This window comes from Polyodon spathula, chromosome 13 (genome assembly GCF_017654505.1).
Source record: "Polyodon spathula isolate WHYD16114869_AA chromosome 13, ASM1765450v1, whole genome shotgun sequence".
NCBI lineage: Eukaryota > Metazoa > Chordata > Actinopteri > Acipenseriformes > Polyodontidae > Polyodon > Polyodon spathula.
Window position 1 is genome coordinate 9,815,959 of NC_054546.1, and position 27,103 is coordinate 9,843,061.

Here is a 27,103-nt window from a genome sequence, read left to right on the forward strand (position 1 = left end):
ATTGTGTAATGCTGAATGGTTTCTTATTACTGATGTTTGCTGTTGTCCATAACCAGTCCCAGTCTTTTTTTAATGTAGGGACCACCATGGTGTGTTGAATTTTTCCCACAGACCACTTGCCACACATTTTTTCACAACAGCATTTTGAAACTAATATTTATGTGCATATGTATAAGTACATGTAGAAAGTAAAGTATTTATATAACTTACCTAATTTAATGAGACCCTGGGCTTGAATCTTCACTACCAGTTCATTAAGCAATGTTTCAATTAATGGCAGCTTTGAAGGCGATGCTTGGTATTGCATCAAAAGGAGCTGTAATATATATTAATTAATAAACACACCCCTAATAAAAGAAAACAGATAAAAGGGAAAAATGCAGACTACATAGGCCCACATATCTTATATTGATATATGATGTGGTTAAAGCTGTGTGTTGTGTTGCTTAGTAATACATATTGAGTAGTGTGATTGTGTAGAAATGGGTTTATGCAAGAACTGCTTAACTGAATTTTTGGAGTTGTTTGCGGACCACCTGGTTTTTACTCACAAACCGCTGCTCTACCTTTAAGCCTGGGGCAGACAGACGCTGCGCCTGTAACACTGCCATTGCTTTCATATTTTGTTGGACAGATCAGCGCGGGACGATACCGCTAGTCCTGCGGTGACTCTCAAATCAATCCAGAGCGATTTCTTTTCAGGCTGTCGCATGGTACAATCGGTGGATTAACCAATCACAGCCAAGTGCTGAATGAAACTGTTGTCTACGGAGGTGTCCAAGCACCCTGAAGTGTTTGATCCCTCCTATATTTCATACAAGGACAGGCAAGTCAGTATTTTATACATCGTCCCTGATAAGTATCCTCTCTGCCTTTTTTATTATTTCTGTAGTTCACTACTATTTTTACTAAATAACTGGCTGTAAAAATATATATTTTCTAACACTTTAGTAGTAGGCTACTTGATGTCAGCAACATATTGTATGCTTCTTTGCTAAGCTCGCTCATTTCATACACCTGCCTATAGATGACTGAAAAACAAACCAGTATTTTTATTTAGTAGATAATATGGGGGGCATTACAGCTATGGCCAAAATTTAGCATCACGCTCTATAGAGTTAATATTAAGTTGACATATTGAAATTACATATCGCTTTGTAGTTTTCCAAAAATTGAAAAATGTGACATTTTGAAATCTAACATGAAGTACTGTACTACTATTTTAGTTTCCGGTACCATGTAGTTTCTTAGATTGCATGATGTTAAATAACATATCAAAATTATGTTCATATAGGTGTTTTTTTTTTGTCTGCATTTTAATATTCTACTACATGAATGAAAACTTTTAGCCATATATATGTAAATTTATGTTCGAGTACATAGTCTACGGTGTGGTACTGACAACTACTGTACCGCGCAATGCATGCCGCTCCTGTGTGTCTGGGTGCAAACTAGCGGTACCGCACCGTGAACATGCCCAGTGGTGCCACGCCTCGCCTGTCTGTTTTTTGCTTCAGCCAGAAGACCTGCTTGCCCGGGAAGTCTCAGTATTTATGGTTTCTGTTTCTCATCCTTTTCTTCCATTCCTTTATAACCACAACTCCCACCAGTAATGAAGTTTAGTGTCTACTTTACGTTTCCAATAAGCGTATTACATGTGCACCATTTTTTCAGACCTATAATACTAAATGCATTGAAAATACACGCAAGACTTCAATCTGCCAATACCCTCATAAGACGAATAAGTTCTGTTCCTTGGCTGCCGTGATAGTCTTCATCTAGTCTATAGTATGTCGCCATGACGGTAGCAGAAAGGAAAAATAAGCAGCCTTGGTTTATAAACTCGGTCCTGAGGACCCCCTGTGTCTGCTGGTTTTCATTCCAACCGAGCTCTCAATTACTTAACTATACCCTTAATTTAACTGATAATTTGCTTAATTTTTGTACTTGTTTTCAGCTCTTAAACAGTTGCACTTCAAGTTACTTATCAAATGTTTTAGCTAACTTGAAATATGCAACTGTTTAAGAGCTGAAAACAAGTACAAAGGTCTAATTAAGCAAATTATCAGTTCAGTTAAGGGTATTGTTAAGCAACAGAATTTGGTTGGAATGAACCAGACACAAGCGGTCCCCAGGACCGAGTTTGAGAAGCCCTGGTTTAAAAACCTTGGGTTCTGCACGAATGTGACATCATAAAAAGCCTTGGTTTGGAATCTTGGATCCTGCACGAGTGTGACATCATAAACAGCCTTGGTTTGGAATCGTGGATCCTGCATGAGTGTGACATCATAAACAGCCTTGGCTTGGAATCTCGGTTCCTGCACGAGAGTGACATCCATACTTTGGAATAGGTAACCAGTCCTTTTTTAGTTGTGTTACTATTGGGCATCATACAGTTGCCTTTTTGACTTGCTTCACTCTTTTTTACTTGCTTTTTAAGGAGATTGAACCATAAACTAGCTTTGTGTGGCATCAGACTCTGTAGCTGAGGTGGTGCGACATAGCCTGTCTGTCAGCCTCCACAGCCAAGTTTGATGACGTCCAGGTGGGAAGCCTCAGCCCTGTCCTGTGTGAAATGAAATTTGTATATATAATTCTAAGTCTCCAGCCAGGCCTTAGTCAAGCTGTGCCAAGCCCCTCTGATTTATTAGTATTATTATTATTATTATTATTATTATTATTATTATTATTATTATTATTGAAGTAGCCATAAATCTAAAGTATTTATTTTAGGATATTTTCCAATGCAGCACAGTGATTAAATAGTAGAATTAATACTATAATTAAGACTTGCAATCACATTGGCAAAATATAATTTCTTGATGTCTGTAACACTGTTTTAAAAATTGATTTCAAACGAATATGGTACTGCTTTCCTTGAGGTTCCCTAAAACTACACCAGCCAGTGCCAGCAGTACCCTGCTGTGATTATTGCTTTGTTTATTTACAATGCTTTTTGAATCGATCATTGAATCATCACTGGGTAATTAAGCAAGTTGAGAAAGCCAAGGCAAGGACACTTGTATACAACAGTGTTGAACATTTAGAGTCTCCAGTCAATCTATAAAGTGAAAACTACAGTTATAAAGGGACAAAGCTTCAAGCGACTCAGTGAAATTGAGATTCACTAGGAAACTATTGTGGACCGGTTGTTCCATTCTGTTACTTTCACTTTTGGATTTGCAGTTTTATTTATGATCGAATTTGATGAAAATTCAGTTTCATATCTTGAACTGTTTAACTTTCTACCGTCGTCCTTTTGAATCGATCTCCTTCAGTTTCCATACACCACTTCCATATAATCAGCAGACTCAATGGGTTGAAATTCTGCCCACATATATGATTCACACTGTCTAGAATTCACATCCAAGCCCTGTATTTAATGTAATATGCCTATATTTAATATATTTGCATTTTTTTTGTTTGTTTCACTGTTTAATGTACTATGCCCTGTATTTCACTGTGTTTAATGTATTATGCATTGTTCCTCACTATCTTGTTCAGTATGAAAGGCACTATATAAAATAGATTGAAAGATTGATTGATTGATTTTATTAATCAGAGTAACACCATGAAATGACAAGGTTTATGAGTTGGCAATATAAGTATAGCTTTGGCAGAACAATGCTACATTTACCCTTGTGGCAAACTGTTGTATTAATTACTAGCTTGCTTGCCTACATTTTCAACACCTGGAAACTAAAATAATTTAAATAACAAAAATGCACAACATTGTTTTCTACATTCTGAGTTGCCTCAAACATGTAACCACACTTAAGTGCATGGCATCTATGTAAGTAATGACCCAACATGGTTGCTGGATGTGGTCCAGAAACACTATTCACCTTCTGCACTGGTTGTGTTGCCACTAAATGGGCAAGCTTGCACACGCCACGCTGAAAAGTGGGGAAAATGGTTGAATTCCTGAAGCAAATGACGATGATCAAAGAACACATGATTCTGGTTTCTTGGTGAAAATGCAAGAGCCCATAGAGGGAGATTTGGGTTACAAGTGGGGATTTAGGGGACTCCCGAGTGGTGCATCCAGCAAAGGCGCTCCACGTGGAATGGAGAATGCGCCCTATAGCCTGGAGGTCGCCGGTTTGATTCCAGACTATTACACTGCCGACCGAGGACGAGAGCTCCCAAGGGGCAGCGCACAATTAGCTGGGTGGGGAAGGCTTAGGTTGGCCAGGATGTTCTCGGCTCACCGTGCACCAGCGACCCCTGTGGTCTGGCCTGGTCCCTGCGGGCTTGCCTGTAAGCTGCCCAGAGCTGCGTTGTCCTCCGATGCTGGAGCTCTGAAGTGGCTGCATGGTGGGCCTGCAGAGTGAAAAGAAGTGGTCAGCTGACGACACGCACTTTGGAGGACAGCGTGTGTTCGTCTTTGCCGCTCACAAGTCAATGCGGGGGAGAAAAACGGTAAAAACAATTGGTGACTACTAAATTTTGAATAAAATAAATTAAATAAAAAATGGAGGTTTGCAAAACAAGTTCACAGCTACTGTAACATGTGAACTGCTTTTTTAATGATCGCTACATTTTTCAGTTGGTTTTTCCAATTTTGAAAAACTTTTTGCATGAAACGTTTCTTCTGCACCTACTACCACCAAGTACTGTATCAATTGATCATCCCCCCCACCCCCACCCTGCTTGTGCGAGAACCTGTTATGGACTCAAGATAATTCTAAGAGCTGCCTTGAAAGGGAGGAATCTTTACATTTGGTCTGTGTAATATAACCTTTTAGAAATGCCATTGTACCGACTTCTGAAAGCACCATCTTTCAGCCAAGTACAGACAGAGTCTTTACATCAGGCAGTATGAATGAGAAACTCAGTCATTTTTAGTATATTTGCTTCTCTTCATTGCTGGAAGAAAATAGCTTGGGTTTGCTGCAGACTTGTACTGTTCACCACAAATGCATTTTTAAAACTATTTTGTATGCAGAGACAGCACCAAGCTAAATGATAAATCTAGATGTCAGACTTGTTAAGTTGCTAAAACATATGGTCACAGATGATCCACAGCACATGTGAATGAATGTGTTTATTTAAAAACATTGGAAAAAATGAAAACCATGACAAAAGGCAGGAACTTGTGGGGCTCTCTGCCATTTTTTAATGAAGAACATTTGGCTTTGTTCTAAAGTTTGTATTTTTTGTTTTGTACGATACAGTGGTGTACAAAAATGTGGATACAGTATATTTTGAGTTGCATAACCTGAAAATATCCACTTCTGTCTTTCAATTTATGCAGCTACAAATTTATGTTGTGTTGCTGACAGGCAGTCAGACATTCTTCCGGACTGATAGGGTGTAGTAAAAAAAAATATGGTTTTGTGGTTTGAAAGAAGCAGCGATCAAACCTACCTTTTGGAAAGTTCATTCTAACTAGATACAGTTTGCAATGTTGGTGTCTAATGCTTTACATTGGTAGATCCAACATATATTTGATAATTTTTTGTTTTTAAATTAGTGTGTCATGTAATGGCAGAAACCCATAGTGAGAAAAGTCTTAAGAAAACAACGCCTGTTACACAAGCATTGGAACAGTGTTCAGCATTGGCCACTCATTCTTTAATCGTTTGGCATTTGGGAAGGCAGTGTAAACTTTTCCACATAGGGCACAGAAAACTAAATGGCATGTCTCCACTGCTGCCTTGCATTATAGCTCTTGGTATAATGCAGCATGCTGTAATATGTTGTATTTTGGGAGTCTGCTGTTAACTGGAAATAATGACTGTTCAGGCTCAGTACACTAATCTGCCAACTCTTGTTTAGAAAAGTAATTACGTACAGTTTTTGTCATTCTGTTCACAATTTCCATTATTACAATCCTTGTGTTCTGTTAACCCTTTGTGGTCCGTTACAATTTTCCCTTTCCAGTCTGAACAACCTGTGTAGTTTTTCAATAGTTCGTGTCCAGGTCTCAGTAGTCTTTTTTTCTCTTTTTTCCCGGGCAGCCGGCGGGGGTGGGGTGGGGGGGGGGGGCAGATCTGATCAAGTCTCCGGGGCCGTGGAACATAAGAAGGTTTACAAACGAGAGGAGGCCATTCGGCCCATCTTGCTCGTTTGGTTGTTAGTAGCTTATTGATCCCCAAATCTCATCAAGCAGCTTCTTGAAGGATCCCAGGGTGTCAGCTTCAACAACATTACTGGGGAGTTGATTCTAGATCCTCACAATTCGCTGTGTAAAAAAGTTCCTCCTATTTTCTGTTCTGAATGCCCCTTTGTCTAAACTCCATTTGTGACCCCTGGTCCTTGTTTCTTTTTTCAGGCTGAAAAAGTCCCTTGGGTCGACACTGTCAATACCTTTTAGAATTTTGAATGCTTGAATTAGGTCACCACGTAGTCTTCTTTGTTCAAGACTGAACAGATTCAATTCTTTTAGCCTGTCTGCATATGACATGCCTTTTAAGCCCGGAATAATTCTGGTCGCTCTTCTTTGCACTCTTTCTATAGCAGCAATATCTTTTTTATAGCGAGGTGACCAGAACTGCACACAATATTCAAGATGAGGTCTTACTAGTGCATTGTACAGTTTTAACATTACTTCCCTTGATTTAAATTCAACACTTTTCACAATGTATCCGAGCATCTTGTTAGCCTTTTTTATAGCTTCCCCACATTGTCTAGATGAAGGCATTTCTGAGTCAACAAAAACTCCTAGGTCTTTTTCATAGATTCCTTCTCCAATTTCAGTATCTCCCATATGATATTTATAATGTACATTTTTATTTCCTGCGTGCAGTACCTTACACTTTTCTCTATTAAATGTCATTTGCCATGTGTCTGCCCAGTTCTGAATCTTGTCTAGATCATTTTGAATGACCTTTGCTTTGCTGCTGTTTGCCACTCCTCCTACTTTTGTGTCGTCTGCAAATTTAACAAGATTGCTTACTATACCAGAATCTAAATCATTAATGTAGATTAGGAATAGCAGGGGACCTAATACTGATCCCTGTGGTACACCACTGGTTACCACACTCCATTCTGAGGTTTTTCCTCTAATCAGTACTTTCTGTTTTCTACATGTTAACCATTCCCTAATCCATGTACATAGACCGAACACAGACATAAAAAAAACCAAGATAGCTACTTCTGCATCCAGTGCTCAAAGAATATCAGATATTTGCAGAGCTTTGAGATGATGTAGTAATAAAATAATGACTTGGATTGCATTATTGAGGATTTTGGTGATAAAACGAGTGATCAGGAGAGGATTTCTCAGTATGCACTACTATGAAGAGGTATTTGATAAATATGGCGAACAAGGGGTGGGCCTACCTGGAGATGCAGTACTGAGTGTCCTGTTGATATGCCGTGCCTTTTAAACCTGTTTTACTGTGGAAAACATACTTTTAAACAGAGCGTGTAAAATAAACAGCGCATGTGAAAATAAATTGGAGCTGACGGGCCTGACAGGTGCTGAATAAGTGGATCGCAAAGGGTTAACAGTTACAAAGGCTTCTGGCCACCCTTCTAAAGGGGCTGAAAGAAAACAGATTTATTTCTGGGGTCTTGTGAGTTGTGAAGAATACTACTTCTAGCCCCGGCTTAGCCAAGCACTGAAGTTAAGGGGGTGTAAGAAAGACATACCATAACAAAGCTGCTGACCTTGGTTTGCAAGCTTGTTCAGTAAAAATCACTGCTGTTTATATGTGGTTAATAATGGCACCTCCAGCTTATAAATAATTGTTCAGATTAGTTACAAAATGTTCTGTGTTAAGCCAGCCAGGAGTGTTTGATATTGAGGCACTGAAGTGTTAAAGATAGGGACAGATCTATTATTAGACAGTGCCTCGCCATACTTGTTGACTTCCCATTCTTTTATTCTTTTATTTATTTATTTATTTATTTAACCAGATTTACCCATTGAGACCGAGGCCTCATTTAAAGGGCTTCCTAGAAATGAAAGGGTTCTTGAATTTAATTTTACCTTAAATGTTTGTGCACAATATTGCACTCGCCATATGCAAATTGGTTTTCCATTAATATAGTGGAGAATACTGCAGGGGGTAGAATGTGATATAAGAATATGCTAGAGAATGTAGAGAATGCTACCCCACCCAGAGGATGGGCATTTCATTCTCATTTATTACATACTACCCCAGGTAGCTACATGACTACATGTCTGGCTTCGTCTTTATAGCAGCAGGTCTAGCAGAGCTGTACAAACCAGGGTGCTACCCACTTTGCATTGCTGATCAACCAGGAGCTTGTGTGAGATACAGAACTCCCTCGATGGCAGTCATCCTGACAGTGAAAACCCACAGTGGCTAAGCCTCACTTCCTCCTTCGAGGGTGTTCACCAGCGGCAGGTGCACCCACTAATTTTAAGTGGAATGCAGCTGCTTGTAACAGGCAAGTTGTCAACCTTTCCCTGGACTCTGTTGCATGCTGACCTGGGCACTGGGGCACTTGTCAGGCTGGGGATGAGTTGGCGACGGATAGTGCTAGTGTAAATTCTGCTGCGGCAGGTTCAGCTCCATCAAGAGTGTGCACCAATTTGTGTTTTAAAGGAAGTAACACAGTCATTGCATTTAATTTGAATTGCATAAAATTTTTTAAACTTGCTACTTGGTGAGCAGTCTTTTAATTAATGGTTCCAGCGTAATGATTACAATACACAGATCAAATGGCTGCCCCCCCCCTTTGAAAAATGTAAAACTAATTAACTGGATGAATACGTGCCAGTAGAAGGTGGTTTTGTGTAACAATACATTCACAATATTATAACTTAACACAATTGCTCAGAAGTCTTTAGAATGTGTCTTTGGGTGATGTATTATTGAAGGCCATGTGGTTTTGAGAGCTAGTCTGTCACTGGAAGCTACAGTCTCACCATGGTGAATAAATAGACAGTGTAGCAGATATCAGTTTGAAGAACATTGCGCATACTTTAATGTTATTTATCTTGCTGGCAGTTCTGTTGTTATCACATTTATGTTTGGCCGTTATTCAAAATATAAGCAGTACTAAATAGGAGGGGTTTGCTAAGTTAAAAAAAAAAAAAAATAGTGTATTTAGATTACTAGAGGAAATGCAGAGTGATTTCATTCTCTGAGAAGAGGGTGATTTTAAACACATTTAGGGAAGCAAAACTTTTCTTGGTGGAGATTTTACAAGGCTATTGGCTTCACCAGTGTGAAAGATGGACATGGTTATTGTAATATGTAGTTATACACATTACATATTTTCAATGGTGACCCTAATTGAGGAGGCCAGGAAATGCAAGTACATCATAGTTCCACTTGACCGTGACAAACAAGACGTTAAAATGACAGTACATTGCCTCTAGTATTTTGGCACTCTCCCAGAACCTGCAATTGTAAGCACAGAGCTTTTATTGTATTGTGACTTGAATTGAACGCCTTTCACTAACCGAGATACTGTATAAAGATGCAAGACTGTTGACTTTTGAATGTTTTTTAGTCAACTGTATAGTAAGGAGTATCAAATTCGCTTGAGTGGCCAGTCCGTGTATTAGACTGTCTAACCTTTTGCTATACTTTGTTTATTCTACTGGAAAAGTAATCACATCCATGTGTACCATATATGCATTTGAAATACGTATGAGGCTGTCCTTATTTTATTTATTGTTTACTTCTTTTATTCAGGTTGGGAAAGAGACTGTTCAGACAACAGAGGACCAGCTCATGAAAAGAGACATGCCACCAGCTTTTATTAAGTAAGTACTGAACCATCTTTCAAGCTCAATGTGCAATGAATGGTTTAGTTTTGAAAAGGTTTCTATAATCAGAGTGATGGTTTAATAAACTTCACACAAGATCTGTCTTGAAACGTAAGACAAATGTATCTGGTTTGGAGACCCCTTAAGATATTTCCGTCTATTTCTGAAGACATAACTGCCTCCTCCGTGCCATAGCGTATCTTGGAGGCTTGTTAGTCAGTAGTTGCCATGTTAGAATTTAGTAGGAGTCATCTATGTGCAGCAACTGTTGATAGCTGTCGATTAATTATATTACCATTTGCGTTCATTAGTTGTTCCGTAGCTGTAAAGTTGCCTTTAGCCTGTTTTGGAGAATGTTTCTTCATGTAAAAAGCATTCTGATCCCCAAATTAACCAATTACAGGCTCTTCTCATCATCAAACGTGATGCTCCGCTGCTTTACTCTCTTATGGTGCAGATTTAACATTGAAAAGTATTTTAAGCTTTTGCTAAATTGATTTACTTGTTCCAACCCAGCGCTTGGTGGATTCTCTGTCATGTACACCATTCTTTCAGCACTGCTTTGGTAAGTTAGTGTGTTGCTTTTAGATGATTGCAAACAGCTATAGCTTTAAGTACTGTGTTTTCTAGCAGTGCATAAACTGGGTTATTAATAACTAATGCTAATGTGTTCCCCCTAGAGCCTTGGATGTAATAATAAAAAGTGCCTGATAATTCAGATTATGGCTTTGTTAGCATAGCATTTCCTGTCAAATGGCTTTAGTTTCTGAAACCACTATTTTTTATGAGATTCCCTGTCTGAGTATACAGGCTGTTGAACTGTAATACTAAGTCGTTCTTTGTTCACTGTGTATACATTATGTTTTCCTCCAGAATGTGTTTGAACTTGCTGCGGGACTGTGTGAAATTGTCCTAAAAACCATTTGCATAAGTGGGGTCAATATAAACTGATAACACTTTTAGATTACTGCAACTTTGTGTTCAAATAAAATCCCTTTTCATTTTTACAATGAAAAAGCTAGTGAAATTTTGTTTCAGGTTTAATTCTTATGAAGCTTTCATACTTTTGTTTGCAAGATTATTAGGTGTATCTAGATACAATAGGGTATTGTTTAAATACTTATCACAATGGGCTTTATAGATCCATTCTCACATTTTCTAATTGCTTTCCTAACCAGTTTTTTCCAATAGGGGAACATCTTGTAGACTTTTGGTTGGTTTTTCCCTGATTCTTTCTAATCAGCAGAGGCGTGTTTAATATGCTTAATATCTTTTAGGAGGTGCATATTATACTGATGTGGTTGCATACTATACTGACTGTTGCTGTGCCATCATCAGTTTGCACTCTGCCCTGTAGAGACTGGCTCCTTCTCTAAAAATAATATTTGTGGGACACCACAGAGACTAGAGGGGTGCTAATCCTAAAATAAGGCTGCCTCAGCCCTAAAAGCAACATTTTAATCCCTCCATACAACTAAACATTGCGTGCTGGCTTAGAATGGTGATATAAATGGACTGGTTTCACTTGCAAAATCTGCAACAACTTGTTAAAACAACCTGGGCTGACTTGTCACATTAATGACTTGTAAATAGAATAAAGTGAGTAGTAATTCAAGGAATACACAAACCTATCCCTTTGTCTTGCCAAGTGTGCATTGCCTTTACCTTGCATTTGCATCTGTGACGTTTTAAAACCATGACTTTGTTAAAATAAGATTTGTACAGTTAAGTAATCCATTCCTTAGCTGCTTGGTGAACTATCTTTAAATAAACAGACTGTTTGGGCGCGTACTTTTCAAATATATAGAGATTGAGTGAGACTGTGAGCATGGGTCTTTGGGCTACTTAATGTAGTATGTACTGCATTATTTTATTGGCTCTTTCCTGAAAAAAAAGCTACACAGTCAGAATGTCATGCTGTTTTACATTCAAGAGCAAGATCTATTAAATTGTTCTGTTGCAATACTTGAGTTCAATACACTTTCTATTTACAGGGTTGAGAATGCCTGTACTAAGCTGGTCCAGGCTGCCCACATGCTGAAAACAGATCCCTATTCTGTGCCCGCTCGTGATTACCTCATTGACGGATCCAGGGGAATTCTCTCAGGGACTTCAGACTTGCTTTTGACTTTCGATGAGGCTGAGGTACGGACAATTTTCTATAAAATGAAACCTGGTATGTTTTCCAACCAGTCAAAATTATTAGAATTTTTCTATAAAGATTGATTTGAGAAAAGTTAGTCAAACGAGTTGTGTATGCATGTAAAAGTGAGGCGAACGTTATAATGCAGGCCACAAAACGATAGATAAACCCTACATTGAAACAGGAAATTACTGAGTCAGTGTGACTGGCAAATACAACCCAAACATGGTGTGGTCTCTGTGGTGAATGAACATTGAAAAGGAAAAAGTGGGTGAGCGCTGATATGCCTGTAGAATGAAATACATTTGAAGTTAGATTTCAATATAGTTCAATTTCTGGATGCAAATGGTTGCCTGTACACATGTGAATATGTCAACTCCTGTGGATGTTTCATGAAACTAAGCAATACAATGCATATCTCTTATTACAATAATTATTACAATATAGCAAGACAGGGCTAGGATTAGCTTAATTTCAATCTCCTACTTAAAAATGCATTGGTCCTTGAGGTTTGTGCACCTTCATATTGGATCATAGGCATAGTAATGGAGCTCCATTAATTTATTGTTGCTTTTTTTTAATTTTTAAACTTGGAGAGGTATAATACATGCCATGTGCACAGTACATGTTAGATTATTCTGTTTCTGAAAGGTGCTGGGTACTCCATACCTGATGTTGCATTTCATTGCTGATCTATAAAGATGTATCGCAAGCAGACATTCTTGTTGCTCTGAAGTGACAAAAAGGGGCAGTCAGGGTTATTTATTCTGATGAAAGCCTCCAGTGATAACCATTATAAGTGCCATTTTGTGATTTAGTGTTTTTGTAATGTGTAGGTCATACTGCAGTGAACTCACTGGTACACTACTTTCATATTGACTGGCTGCCTGCCTTACAATCAGTATCGACCTACTCAAATCAAACTGCCAGTCTTTAGTGAAAATGTTCACTTGCCAGGTGAATGAGTCATATAACAGATAATGACGGAAGGAAATACTGGCAGTAGAGTGCAGTTGAATTGCTAGACTGCAGTGTAAATCATGCCAGTACTGTGTGGATGTAATGGGTACGTTTTGGAATCATTTACACATTTTAGCACTAACCTTAGTCAAAGATTTGCCCTATTAGGATCTGTAAAACCTGATTTTAAGTCATACAAACATTGGTTCCTGAATTTGATTAATTTTCACTTTTTATGGTAAGAAAATATTACTGTTAAAATTATTTAAATGGTACCGGGTACATCTGTTATGTAATTTTCACATTAACAAATTTCAGAAGTGCTTAAGCAATGATTCATTTAAAGTGTAATTTACAAGCTGTTGTAAATAAACATGAATTTGAAAAAGTTATCTCCACCAAATCATTGCTATACATCTTTAAAAGTGTACCTTAAAACAAGTACACTACACTTAAATAAATATTTACATTGCTGTCTTCTGTTGTGACATGATTTTCATTGATATTTCTGTAGGTTCGAAAAATCATTCGTGTGTGCAAAGGCATTCTGGAATACCTGACCGTGGCTGAAGTGGTGGAGAGCATGGAAGATTTAGTAACGTACACTAAAAACCTGGGACCAGGTGAGAGCTTCCTCCGCTGCCTGTCTTAATAGCTAGAACTGACATTTTAAATATTTTAGATAAAACTATTCTACTTTCTAAACTAAACTGGCAAGGAGATGTTTTAGTTTAATCGGCAGGTATTTGCTGGTGATCCGAAAAAATGTGTTGTACAGCATCGCTGGTTTTCTTCTTAATGTATTCAATGAGCTAGCTTCTATTCTTGCTTTGCTTTTACTTTATTGATATGATTGGCAATAAGAATGTAGAATAGGGAGAAAGATTAAATTAAGAAAAATGATAGCTGAGATGAATCACGCTATGTGTTTTGTTATGCCACAGGTTTCTCAATAATTCCAGTGTTGACCATGAATATACGCCACTCCTAAGAATGAGCTTTTCTTTTTTCTCTCCAGGAATGACAAAAATGGCAAAAATGATTGACGAGCGCCAGCAGGAACTCACCCATCAGGAACACAGAGTGATGCTGGTGAACTCCATGAACACTGTGAAAGAGCTCCTGCCAGTGCTAATCTCAGGTGACTGAACAGCTCCCTACACAAGTCTGAAACATTGCATATATTCCAAGGACTAGTATTGAAAATGTTTTGTTGCAGCCTTGCAGCTGATACAGATTGGGCAGTCAACAAGATTTTGGATAAACCTGACTACACAGATTTAAACGGATACCAGGTCGTATTTTATTATGAAATTGTTTACCGTCATGTTTTCATTATTGCTTTGACTTTCACAGCTGTTAAAATCTTTGTGACAACGAAAAGTTCCAAAAGCCAGGGGGTTGAGGAGGCTCTGAAGAACCGCAACTTCACCGTGGAGAAGATGAGCACTGAAATCAACGAGATCATCCGCGTGCTGCAGCTCACCTCCTGGGACGAAGATGCCTGGGCTAACAAAGTAGGTTCTTCCACTGAGGAGCCCATCTATAAAACACATCAGTATTTCAAACTGTTTCTCTCCCTGCTCTGAGACTGCGACATCAGAATAAACATCCACTCTTAAGAATGAGCAAGAGGGTGTCTTTGCCTTGTAGCATCAGAGGGTCAGCAACATTATCTTATGGTTTGCTACAGGTTGCAATTTTTATTTGGTTAGGTAATAAGGGCTGTAGCATTATATGTGTACACTTGTAAAAGCACAGCATATCTACAGTCCAGAAAATGTCTTTACCTTCCTGTATTGAGGAATTATAATTGAGATGGACTAGGCATCCAGTCATTTATTGTCAATAGGAGTGTAGCTAACCATCAGTTTTCTTGTATCACTCTTTTCCTACTTAGCATGAAGTATGTTTGTTTCTTTTCCCATGTCACTTCTTTTTAGCTATGCCCCTAATATACTTTTTCTTTGCCACCTTTTTGAACATCTGTGTTTTGTTCTTTCTTTTCTTTTCCATCCTTTTCTCCCCTGTAGAAGGTAAGCCTGCCTTTTCTCCCTTTCGTCTTCTCGTGCTGCGGCATGTCTACTATGTCTGTGTGCAGTGTGCAGACAATTTTGTGCCATGCAGTTGCTTTTGTGTGTGCTGTTGTTAGTATTAATTAACTAGGCTGTGTGGGTGAGTAATGACTTCTACCCTGAGGTTTAATGCAGCATTATGAATGTAATGACGATGCTGTATTTTGAAATGCAGAAAACAAATCAATGCGTCGGAGATTATGATGGTGAGAGACTGATTCCTCCAAATGAAACTGTGCTTTGGAAAGTATTGCCTCACCTCTTCATATTCTGGTGTAGCACAGTTATGCTGTCTGTGTCACGTGGTGGTGTTTTTTTCTTTCTTAATCACTTGTGTTAATCTCTAAAGCCAAAGGGCTAAACTGGAAAATGGTACTCTATTTACTAAAAGGGCAATCTTATACATAAGGATTGTCTTGTATTATTGGGACATACAACTACAATTATAGCATGGTCTTTGTAAAAGGTATGTTAGAATGCAAAATGGACTAACACAGTTATGTGTGATATTCTTCTGCATGTGAAAGGAGTGAGGTCCTCTGTACTGCTATAGTGCTCAATTACACTCTGGCAGTTGGCTTTCCTGGGATTTGAATTTTTTATAATACAGATGCTTTCCAGTGAATAATGTTAACACATTTGTATTGCCTTTTTTTCAGAAGTTCAATAGGAACTTTAATGAATGTTAAAAACAACGTATGTTTTTATTAAGGTGAATTACCATCTAATACCCAAACTACAAAAGCTTTACATTTTTTCGATCACTTAACTTTCCTTTCTGTCAAAGGACTCTGAATCGATGAAGAGAGCTTTGGCACTTATTGACTCAAAGATAAGTCAGGCGAAAGACTGGCTGAGAGACCCCAATGCACAGTCAGGTAATGTTGGAGCAATCTTTGTAAAAATGTGATTTTAGGTTAAAAAAAAAATTACAATTAAATAGTTATATTTATTAAACTTTTTAACCTGGGGGGGGGTTAAGATGTACAAATGTTATTTAAAGGTTTAGTTATGCAAAAATAGTATCTGCATTTTCTTGCCATACAGAGAGAAAGCAGTACAGGACTGATTTATTTATTTATTTTTTTAAATATACAATTCAAGACCTTGCTATTTAAAAGCCTTGCATTTCCTCAAGTGTTATACACTTGGAAGCATGTCGGCTCCTCACTGTGTAGCTGTCACTGAAGTACAGGTGGTGTTTCAGGTGATGCTGGAGAACAAGCCATCCGGCAGATTCTAGATGAGGCTGGTAAAGTTGGAGAATTGTGCGCTGGCAAAGAAAGGAGAGACATCCTGGGAACTGCAAAAACTCTGGGCCAGATGACTGACCAAGTGTCTGAACTGCGTGGCAGGTACAGCACAGCTACAGTAAACAGAGGAACAGAAATGTGTTCTTTTAACTTCTTGTTTTTTATATACTTTAGTTCAGTGGTCTTTGCTATATATAACTTACACGGTACTTTTGTGATGCACTTTATAATGTGCGAGGGTGTGTACTTATGTTTAGAAAGGGGATTGTGTATAAAAGTTTATGCAAGCAGAAAAAAAAATCTTGGGCTTGGCTTTCGAATAGTCTATAGGGTCACACCCTTGCTTATTATAACATACACCTCTTGTTCTATTATTTTGTCTTCAGTAATAAATTATATATCTTCCTTCGTAAAAACAGAGGTCAGGGGACCACCCCTGTAGCCATGCAGAAGGCTCAGCAGGTCTCTCAGGGCCTGGATCTGCTGTCATCAAAGGTAGAAAATGCTGCCCGAAAACTGGAGGCCATGACCAATTCCAAACAGGCCCTTGCCAAGAACATTGATGCTGCACAGGTAGTGTAGAAACTACTGATTTTATGTCTCCCACGTTACAGTAGCCAGGTGTATCCAGAAGACCACAAAGGAGTGGGATCAGTTAAAACAGACACGCTTTGTAACCGGTTATTTTCATTTTCTTCAATATGCTGCTGTTCTTAGGAAGACCCCCTAACACACAGAAAGCTTTTATTTGAACACATATATACTGTGTTTCTGGAGCGTTGTCATTGTATGTTGAAACGTGGTGTGCTTCTTGCTAGATCTTGGCTATATTTTTTGTTATATATTATGTTTTAATTATTTATTTTTAAATTAGACACTGATGGAATGTCAGTACATGGTTTTCGTTGCAGTAAACAATATAAATGAAATTGCAGCTAGTCTTGGTGTTGCTGACCTCTGCCTGTTTGAACAGAACTGGCTTGCAGATCCCTGTGGGGGCCCAGAGGGAGAGGAACACGTACGCGGAATCATGTCTGAAGCGAAGAAAATTGCAGACCTGTGTGAGGACCCCAAGGAAAGGGAAGACATCCTGCGTTCCCTTGGGGAGATCGCTGCTTTAACAGCCAAGCTCTCTGACTTGAGAAGGCAGTACGTAAACCATTCAACCACCAATTCAAATTCCAGTTTTGTTATTTTAAAGTCATTTCACTTATGTCCAGCTTTATGTGGTTCTATAAAGCTGGACATAAGTGTTTTGAAAAGGAGATTTTCAGACACACATAGCATTTCACACACATTTTTTGACAAACGAAGTGATTTATTTAGCTGTAATTATTCTTAGGCATGGCTTTATGGTAAAATATTAGCCTGTTTAGCTACATAATAATTATAAGAACATATTTTTATTGAATGTATAGTAAAACTATATACACTGAACAAAAATATAAACTCAGCATGCAACAATTTCAAAGATTATACTGAGTTATAGTTCAATAAGGAAATCAGTCAATTGAAATAAATTCATTAGGCCCTAATCTATGGATTTCACATGACTGGGAATATAGATACGCATCTGTTGGTCACAGATACCTTAAAAAAAAAAAAAAAAAAAACCGTAGGGGCGTGGATCAGAAAACCAGTCAGTATCTGGTGTGACCACAATTTACCTCATGCAGCGCGACACATCTCCTTCACGTATAGTTGATCAGGCTGTTGATTGTGGCCTGTGGAATGTTGTCCCACTCCTCTTCAATGGCTGTGCAAAGTTGCTAGATATTGGCGGGAACTGGAACACGCTGTCGTACACGCATCCCAAGCATGCTCAATAGGCGACTGGGACATTTTCAGCTTCCAGGAATTGTGTACAGATCTTTGAGACATGGAGCCGTGCATTATCATGCTGAAACATGAGCTGATGGCGGCGGATGAATGGCACGACAGTGGGCCTCAGGATCTCGTCACGATATCTCTGTGCATTCAAATTGCCATTGATAAAATGCAGTTGTGTTCGTTGTCTGTAGCTTATGCCTGCCCATACTATAATCCCACCGCCACCATGGGGCACTCTGTTCACAACGTTGACATCAGCAAACCGCTAGCCCACACGACGCCATACACGCCATCTGCCATGTGTCCGGTACAATTGAAACTAGGATTCATCCATGAAGAGCACACGTCTCCAGCGTGCCAGTGGCCATCGAAGGTGAGCATTTGCCCACTGAAGTCGGTTACGACGCTGAACTGCAGTCAGGTCAAGACCCTGGTGAGGACGACGAGCACGCAGATGAGCTTCCCTGAGACAGTTTCTGACGATCAGACAATCCCGCAGGTGAAGAAGCCGGATGTGGAGGTCCTGGGCTGGCGTGGTTACACGTGGTCTGCGGCTGTGAGGCCGGTTGGACGTACTGCCAAATTCTCTAAAACAACGTTGGAGGCGGCTTATGGTAGAGAAATGAACATTTTCTGGCAACAGCTCTGGTGGACATTCCTGCAGTCAGCATGCCAATTGCACACTCCCTCAAAACTTGAGACATCTGTGGCATTGTGTTGTGTGACAAAACTGCACAATTTAGAGTGGCCTTTTATTGTCCCAAGCACATGGTGCACCTGTGTAATGTTTATGCTGTTTAATCAGCTTCTTGATATGCCACACCTGTCAGGTGGATGGATTATCTCGGCAATGGAGAAATGCTTACTAACAGAGATGTAAACAAATTTGTGCGCAAATTTGAGAGAAAAGCTTTTTATGCGTATGGAAAATTTCTGGGATCTTTTATTTCAGCTCATGAAACATGGGACCAACACTTTACATGTTGCGTTTATATTTTTGTTCAGTGTATGTATCCAGATGTGTATTAATGACTTGCTTTCTTCAGGGGAAAAGGCGACACTCCCGAGGCCAGGGCCTTAGCCAAGCAGATTGCCACCACCCTGCAGAACCTGCAGTCCAAGACAAACAGAGCTGTGGCCAACAGTAGGCCTGTGAAGGCAGCCGTTAACCTGGAGGGCAAGATTGAGCAGGCCCAGCGCTGGATAGACAATCCTAACATTGATGACCGTGGCGTGGGTGAGCGTGGATCACCTGCCATCATGAAGCCATTGTGAAACTGTCAGATTGTATTATTATTATTATTATTATTATCCCCCCCCCCCCCCCCTTTTTTTTTTTGGGGGGGGGGGGGGGGGGTAATTATTTGGTTAATTTTATAGGTGATGAGGATGGTGACATCACAGATTGTCCAAAAAGGTGGGCCATCTGTATCATTCTTAAGAACTTGGATAGCTGTTGTCTTACTAAAAATATGTGACTTGACATGGGAAATTAATCTATATAGATCATGTACATTACTAGGTTTAATGTACTTGCTCTATGTGTTGGCAAGGTACATTTGTAGAAAATAATAAATGAACATTATTCTCATAGGTCAACACATGATAAAGCTCAGTTGACTACATTTATAATTGCAGTTATATTAAGCATTCCAGACCCTGCAGCATAGATGGGTTTGTGTGTGTATATATATAATATAATATAAAAACAAGTTGAAATTTCTTAATTCATCTTGGTTGTCAGTATCAAGTCTTGGAAAGCTAAAATGTAACTTCAAATTGTGGTGTTGTTGTAGAGGACAAATAGAGCAGTAACATGTGTTCACATCTCATTGGCAGATGGTTCATGAGAATAGCAGAGGTCCCGACGATCTTATCATTTCAAAATTTTATATAGGAAATTGCAGAGCATTTGTAGCCCATGAGGTTATTTGTAAATACCCACAAGGTGGGAGATGATGAAATGTTAGTAAGTCTCATTGCTCCTTGGTGAAAGAGGAATGTAACCCTGAGACACATCCGCCATGGTGTGTATCTGGAAGAATGCTGAAGTACAGTAGCCCCCTGTTTGTGCTTCAGAACAACTGAGCAAATGAAAATATGGCCCTGCCATAGCTGTAATTACAGTTAATTTGGTGCCTTCATTTTGATTTATGCCTGGTGCATGTGCCTTTGCACACTTCATATAGTGGATTAATTTGGTAAATAAGCACTCAAGTCAATATATTAGGTTATGGTATGACATTGATGAATTCTACTGAAAGTGCATTATTATGAAACAAAAAAATGCTATACAAAAATCTGGATTTCTAAAGGGAGCCTCTCCCCCCTGCTGGAAAGTTTAAGAACTGAAACATGGGTCTGTTTGTGCTGTTTCAGGCCAGGCTGCAATGCGGGGGCTGGTGGCTGAGGGCCGTCGCCTTGCCAACGCCATGCTGGGCCCTTACCGGCAGGAGCTCCTTGGCAAGTGTGATCGAGTGGAGCAGTTAAGTGCACACCTGGCTGAGCTGGCAGCGCGTGGGGAGGGAGAGAGTCCGCAGGCGCGGGCTGTTGCAGCTCAGCTCCAGGAATCCCTAAAAGTAAGAAACGGTTGAATCACTTTGTTTTTTTAATTAGGAACAAGTGCTCTCCCTACTGGCTGGAAGGCTGGGATGCTTCAAAACATTTTACATCATCAATAAATAACCTGCTAAAAACATCATCAATTACTTTTTAAACACAATGAAAATAGATGGGATATAAGTGGTTTAGCCCAGGTTAATATATTATTGAAATACCAATTTCTTTTATTTATCATAATTGTTTTCCACTGAGAAGTGTTGGATTAACTCTAAGCTTCCACATTGATAAATGTGACCCCCAAATCTCTTTTTCAGTGTAATGTATCTCTGTTATTATCTATTGAAGGACATGAAATCAAAGATGCAGGAAGCAATGACCCAGGAGGTTTCGGATATCTTCAGTGACACCACCACCCCAATTAAACTGCTGGCTGTGGCTGCCACAGCGCCCCCCGGAGCTCCAAACAGGGAAGAGGTCAGTAAATATTAACTGTACAAAAAATACAAAACAAAATACCATGACATTTACAAAGCACTGGAATTTAAAACAGGTTTTGATTTGTTCATTGAAATTCCATTTTACAAAAAATATGTTTGCGTTATCATTCAGAAAGCAGAATTTTACTTCACCTTTTTAAAATGTTTTATCTAAACTTCTAAAGCCTGAGGTTGTGTTTCTTTTTGTTTTTACTTCAGGTGTTTGATGAGCGGGCTGCCAACTTCGAACATCATGCTGCCAAACTTGGAGGAACAGCAGAGAAGGCTGCAGCTGTTGGAACAGCTAATAAGAGCACCGTGGAAGGGATCCAGGCTGCTGTGAAATCATCCAGAGAGTTAACACCACAGGTATGTGAGGTCACACTGCCAGGGGAGGAACCTGTGCATTGTGCAGACCTGTCTGTGTGTAAGTGTGCTGCACACTTGAGAGTGACCGCTGCTGATGAAATAAAACGCCTTTTCTTGAAATTTTCTGCCATTCAGAGCAAGAAGTCTATGGTTCTGAACATTGACTGTGGATTTATGTCACAGCCGCCATGCTTTGATTTACTTTTGCCCATGTATCTGCAACTCATTTAGTCCATCCTCTACTCGGGTGCAGTGTTTAATATGTGTTGGACTGGATTCTAACCATTTCATTTGTGTGATTCGAAGGTGGTGTCAGCTGCTCGCATCTTGCTGAGGAATCCTGGTAACCAGGCTGCCCATGAGCATTTTGAGACCATGAAGAATCAGTGGATTGACAATGTTGAAAAAATGACGGGTAATTGTCCAAAACAGCAGATTTCTTTTTTCTTTTTTAAATTCCATAATCAGCAATACTTAAACAGATTGTAACCATTACAGTGGCCATTGCAGTATTCACGCCTAAAAAAACATTATAATCTTATTAAGGTCTAAAATTCACTAACAGGTGGGCACAGAAAGTTACAAATGTATTGCATTAGTGTAAATTTCACAAAGACCTGAGAAATATGGGGATGTGATTGGCAACTGTATAGAATTTAATATACTTAATTGTACACACAAAGACTGATGATATCCCTTTTTCATCTTGTTCTGCATAGGTTTGGTAGATGAAGCCATTGACACAAAGTCCCTGTTGGATGCATCCGAAGAAGCGATTAAAAAGGACATTGATAAGTGCCGGGTGGCCATGGCCAATGTCCAGCCCCAGATGCTTGTTGCTGGTGCCACTAGCATTGCGCGCCGGGCCAATAGGATCCTGCTGGTAGCTAAGCGGGAAGTGGAGAACTCTGAAGATCCCAAGTTCCGTGAAATTGTAAAGGCTGCCTCTGACAATCTGAGCAAAACCATCTCCCCCATGGTAATGGATGCCAAGGGTGTAGCTGGGAACATCCAGGATCCAGGTACCTTGCTTCCAAGTACTGTATGTTTTACCAGAGATCGCATTGAGGATTCATACCGTTTAGTTGAGGTGCCCAGATTCTTCACGGTATTGGAATCTGGGTCTAATTTCCAAAATAACTGTCTGTACTGATTTTTTTGTATTTATTTATAACCATATTTAGCCTTGATTTACCCACCATTTGAAAGTGTTGTGTTACTACTGCATAGTTATAATTTTAATAGGATTTCTGAAAATCAATTGACATAAATAGTATTTCCTAAAGCCGTTTTTAGATAATTGTTTGCTTTTCTAAAGCCCTAATCGGGATTTGAATAGGCATATCAAAACACCCAGTACATGTCTTATTATTGAGGCGTATAAAAGAATGTGGTTTTAACATAAAAGTTGAAGACTGTCATTAGCCCATTTTCTAAAGAGTGACAGCGTTTACCCATTTAAGAACAATAGTGCAGAGTTCCTCCTCTAACGTCATGGTGAAAGAATCTTGCCCAGGACGTGCTCAAGCTTGCTCTGAGCTCCACTGTGATTTGAAGTGGTTTCTTTTCTGCTCTGTGCAGGTCTCCAGAAGAGTTTCCTGGACTCTGGATACAGGATTCTGGGAGCGGTAGCCAAAGTCCGAGAGGCCTTCCAGCCACAGGAGCCAGACTTCCCTCCACCTCCCCCTGACCTTGATCAGCTGCATGTAAGTCATTGACACCGTCCAAGATAAGTCAGTCAGTGGCCCGTTTACTACATTTGTTGATTGGCAGTATTGGCTCAGACAACCATGTTAAAGATATAGTTAAGCTGTCAGCTGCATTTGATTTTTGTGCTTTGGAACTACTGTTCTTTTTGGTGAACTGCTGCAATAAATCAAGCATGGAAGGTGTTTATTTTTTTTTTTAATTATATTTTGTATTTATTTTAATTAAACAACACTTAAATGTAGAGCAGAATACATATGACCAAATTTTGCAAAGAACCAGTAACCAGCCTTTTTTAATGTAATGGTAAGCTGAACTGGGTAAGTGCCCCTTGTTTAACATTGCACTGATTTTGTCTCTGTAAGAGCTAGAAAGAAAAGGGTCCATTTTGGGTCTGACTGGACCAGCATTCAGGATAACGTAAAAATTAAGGCTGGTGGACTAAAAAGCTCTTGTTTGCAGTTGAATGATGAGCCTGCACCTCCTAAACCCCCTCTCCCAGAGGGTGAAGTGCCACCCCCCAGACCCCCACCCCCTGAGGAGAAGGATGAGGAGTTCCCTGAGGAAAAGGCAGGCGAGATGGTCAACCAGCAAATGATGGTGGCAGCCAGACAGCTGCATGAGGAAGCTAGGAAGTGGTCCAGCAAGGTGAGAGTCCAGATACACACAGACAAGTAGAAGCTGTGTCCTTTGGCTAAAAACTATAACATTTTACAGGAGAAATGTCTTCTAATAGTAACACAGTTATATTTTTCTCTTCTTGGAATGTGGGGATGTTTAGGGGCTTAAATACAATTGGTATTCCTCCTTTATATTATGTGTTTATTATGTGTTTAGCTTCCTGTTATGTGCAGTGGATTATAACAAGTATTCATTTTCTGTCTGTGTTAGTATTAGTGTTCTGGTGTTGTTCTCCTTACAGGAAGATCCTTCTAGCTGTCTCCTGAAAGCTAAAAAGTCTGGTCAGGTCTCATGTCCACAAAACCAAATGACATCAAATTGTATTAATATGTTTTTGTAAGAATCAGAATGACTATTAGAATCTCCCTTGCTTCAGAATGGATTTTAAGCACTTTAAAATCACAAAATGCATTTTTGTTGTAATTCATTGGGGCACATTGCTTTTGAAGACATCTTGTACAATACATTTTCTTTTATTTCTAAGACACATTTTAGACTGACGTTAATGAAGTTTGTTCTTGAGGAATCCTTCAATGCCCTGTGAAGTAATGTGGGATCATTTGTTCTCCCATAATATGTGTTACATGGTCCAATATGACATTGCATCTGCCTATTTCTGGACTGCTGATTCTTTATAGTTCTGTAGAATATTTTATATTTTTGTGCTCAGCCTAAGAAGAGCGCTTTCCTATTTTATATACTTCAACAATGTTTGGGTAGGGGGTACGACTCATAGGAATTATCATGAGTAAATTCCATTCCCAGGTAAATTTGCAAAAGGTTTACCACTAAAATGTGGAACTCATGAAGAGTGCTTTCCTATTTCAGAGTAGTAGAAACTGTCATGGACAGCCCACTGCATGCCCATTAAAGTAACTGTGTCTAACAAAATGATTAATATTTCTTACATCTAACCCACATTATGGTGTTGCATTTCCATATGTGAACAAAATCAGGGCAATATTTACATCTTCTGTTAAATCAGTCTCCTGGTATTGCTTAATGGAGAGCATCCCTAATAGATTCCCAGGTCCTCCCCTGACACAGATTGAATGTTCAACCTGTTTTATAAGTTGATCTGTTGTACGTTTGTTCGGGATCTGTCATTGCTTTGCACGTGGGCAGTGCCTTCTCTGAGAGGAGTAGAGATGGTACTGCCTTTATCAATGAAGCCTCCTTCTAGACATAGATGTTTACAACTTCACTTTTATACCCACTGTCTTTACTATACCTGGATGTGCAAATCAGTGGTGGTGAGCTCCACAAAATTCAAAGGTTCTTAGTTTTGCTGCTGTAAATATGTGGTGGAGTTGTTGAAACGATAGCTTTGCTTCCTCTAAATGTTATAGGCTGTGGAGGAAGCTAAACTTAGTAGTTAACTACATGCCAGGAAGCGCGGATATTCATCGGAAAGCAAGATGTTGAAAAGGTTTGTTAGGTGTGGATGTCTGTTTGCCATTAGCTTTGACTTTTACAAATGTGTATCTCTGTACACTTCAACTTCAAAAACAGTTGTGTTGACAGATAAAACTTTGTTGTTTTTAATATTGTAACTTCTCAAGTCTAAACTGTCCATTTCCTTTGACTTTATAGTTGTTGCTTTCCTAACCTTTTTTCTCCACACTCCACACCTGATCCCCTTTAGTATCTCTTGCCTTCACTCTGAGCACCCGAAACCTGCTGCTCTCTTCCACAGCAACTACGTGCTGGCTTCCTATTTCTGAATTTTCTGTGGCTTGCAATCCTCCTCTGATCTTTGTATTGCACATATCTGTATAGTCTGCTAAGTAATAGTTTTTCAGCCTCCTCCCTGCACTTTTATTTAGTCTCAACTGCTTCACTACAAAGCTTCTGGTAGAGAGCATCTGGTAAAAAAAAGCAACAACATTTTTGTGGGCTTTACCCTGAATTTTACGGCTGATTGGCATAGAGACAATTGTTGCCATTCCTGTAGGGATTACTGTATGTGTAAGGGATCCAAATATAAGTTTAGCATATTGCTATGGACTTCTATATATCCTTTATCATTTTGAAGTGCCTTAAATCCTGCTGTCATATGCAGCATTTACTTTGCTTGTAGTGTATATAGTGCTAAGATACACCATCCGGCTGTACAGTACATATTCAGTAAATGTGCTGGTCTTTGCACATCTCTAGTAAATTGAATTGTCAGTGGCTCAAAAAAAAAATCTGGACAAAGCCAGCAAAAATCTGTGTGTATGTTAACCAGTCTCCAGTAGTGCCTAGGCCTGCTTGTCACTGACCGCATCTGAGTTCACACTGTCTCCTTCAGCTCGAGGGCTCCTCCTCTGACCCATTCCATAACCCCTACCTTTCCTTTTCTGCAGCCCAAGAGGATGCTCAGCACTAAAAGCCTCGACTCCTGCTCCACCTTCTGCGTCTCATACTAACTCTCTCCTTGTCTCTCCATGCCCCCCCCCCCCCCCCCCCCCCTCCTCCCAGCCCGATGTGACTGAGGGTAATGAAGCCGCTGAGGCGGGTGTAGATATAGATGATGAGGATGATGCAGATGATGTTGAGTTTGCCCTCCCCTCAGACAATGAAGATGATTATGAGTCTGAGCTGTTCTTAATGCCCACTGATCAGTCGGTTAACCAGCCCATTATGGCCGCTGCTAAGTCTTTGCACCAAGAAGCACGCAAGTGGTCCAGTAAGGTACTGCGCTTTCCCACTGGCGATTTTTGGTCAGTGTGCATCCAGTCACTCGGAACGTTGACCCATTTGATTTGATTTTGTTGCATCAGTCTTGACCGTTGTTGGGTTTTCATGAATGAGTAATTTGTCTGCACTTGAACAAACTGAGACTGGCTTCACAAGTCCTGCAGCTTCTATTCAGAGTTAATTTACAATTTGAAGTCCCATTGATTGCCCCCCTCAGAACAGATCTAGATTGAGGTTTCTGCTAACTAGGATCAGTAAAAATGACGTCAAATCACCTGTGAAGCCATGGACGACAGTTTCTCAATGACTTCCAGATACAAATTCATAAAGAAGTCATTTCACCTGTCTGTTTGCCTTGTCCTTTAGTTTAACTAAACGCAAAGAATAGTAGCACTAAGGTGTGGTGATTGTAAGGAAAAAGGAAGACTGTCTGCAATATTCTGGAATTGTAGTTTTTTTTTTTTTTTTAAATCAAGCCTACATTCCAAAAGTGTTGCACATTTTAGGAATAATAAAAATCTGCAGTTGCAAAACAAAATTGACACTGTCTCACAAATGCAGCCCTTAGTATTGTAGTCATGTACTCCAGGTAAGTCTGTACAGATGAAGGTGTTGGTGACCTGACTAACTAATACTTCCCAGGAAGACTAATGTTGGGTAAAGTGTCCTTG

The 27,103-nt window shown here is 39.5% G+C and overlaps 1 protein-coding gene across 2 annotated transcripts in view; it reads left to right on the top strand.

Moving 5' to 3' along the window:
• The window catches only part of LOC121325833 (vinculin-like), a 41,577-nt gene that overhangs the window by 12,001 nt on the left and 2,473 nt on the right, over positions 1–27,103 (top strand). The window contains exons 2-19 of one of the 2 annotated variants that reach the window (XM_041268919.1): positions 9,621–9,691; positions 11,689–11,839; positions 13,312–13,420; positions 13,816–13,938; positions 14,154–14,314; positions 15,660–15,750; positions 16,080–16,227; positions 16,545–16,698; positions 17,099–17,274; positions 19,002–19,192; positions 20,335–20,534; positions 20,863–20,991; positions 21,213–21,362; positions 21,669–21,777; positions 22,082–22,384; positions 22,944–23,068; positions 23,532–23,717; positions 26,214–26,426. In XM_041268919.1, the coding sequence (XP_041124853.1) occupies positions 9,621–9,691; positions 11,689–11,839; positions 13,312–13,420; positions 13,816–13,938; positions 14,154–14,314; positions 15,660–15,750; positions 16,080–16,227; positions 16,545–16,698; positions 17,099–17,274; positions 19,002–19,192; positions 20,335–20,534; positions 20,863–20,991; positions 21,213–21,362; positions 21,669–21,777; positions 22,082–22,384; positions 22,944–23,068; positions 23,532–23,717; positions 26,214–26,426 (2,790 nt within the window). The remainder of the gene's footprint in view (positions 1–9,620; positions 9,692–11,688; positions 11,840–13,311; positions 13,421–13,815; positions 13,939–14,153; positions 14,315–15,659; positions 15,751–16,079; positions 16,228–16,544; positions 16,699–17,098; positions 17,275–19,001; positions 19,193–20,334; positions 20,535–20,862; positions 20,992–21,212; positions 21,363–21,668; positions 21,778–22,081; positions 22,385–22,943; positions 23,069–23,531; positions 23,718–26,213; positions 26,427–27,103) is intronic. The other variant, XM_041268920.1, reaches the window with a different exon arrangement.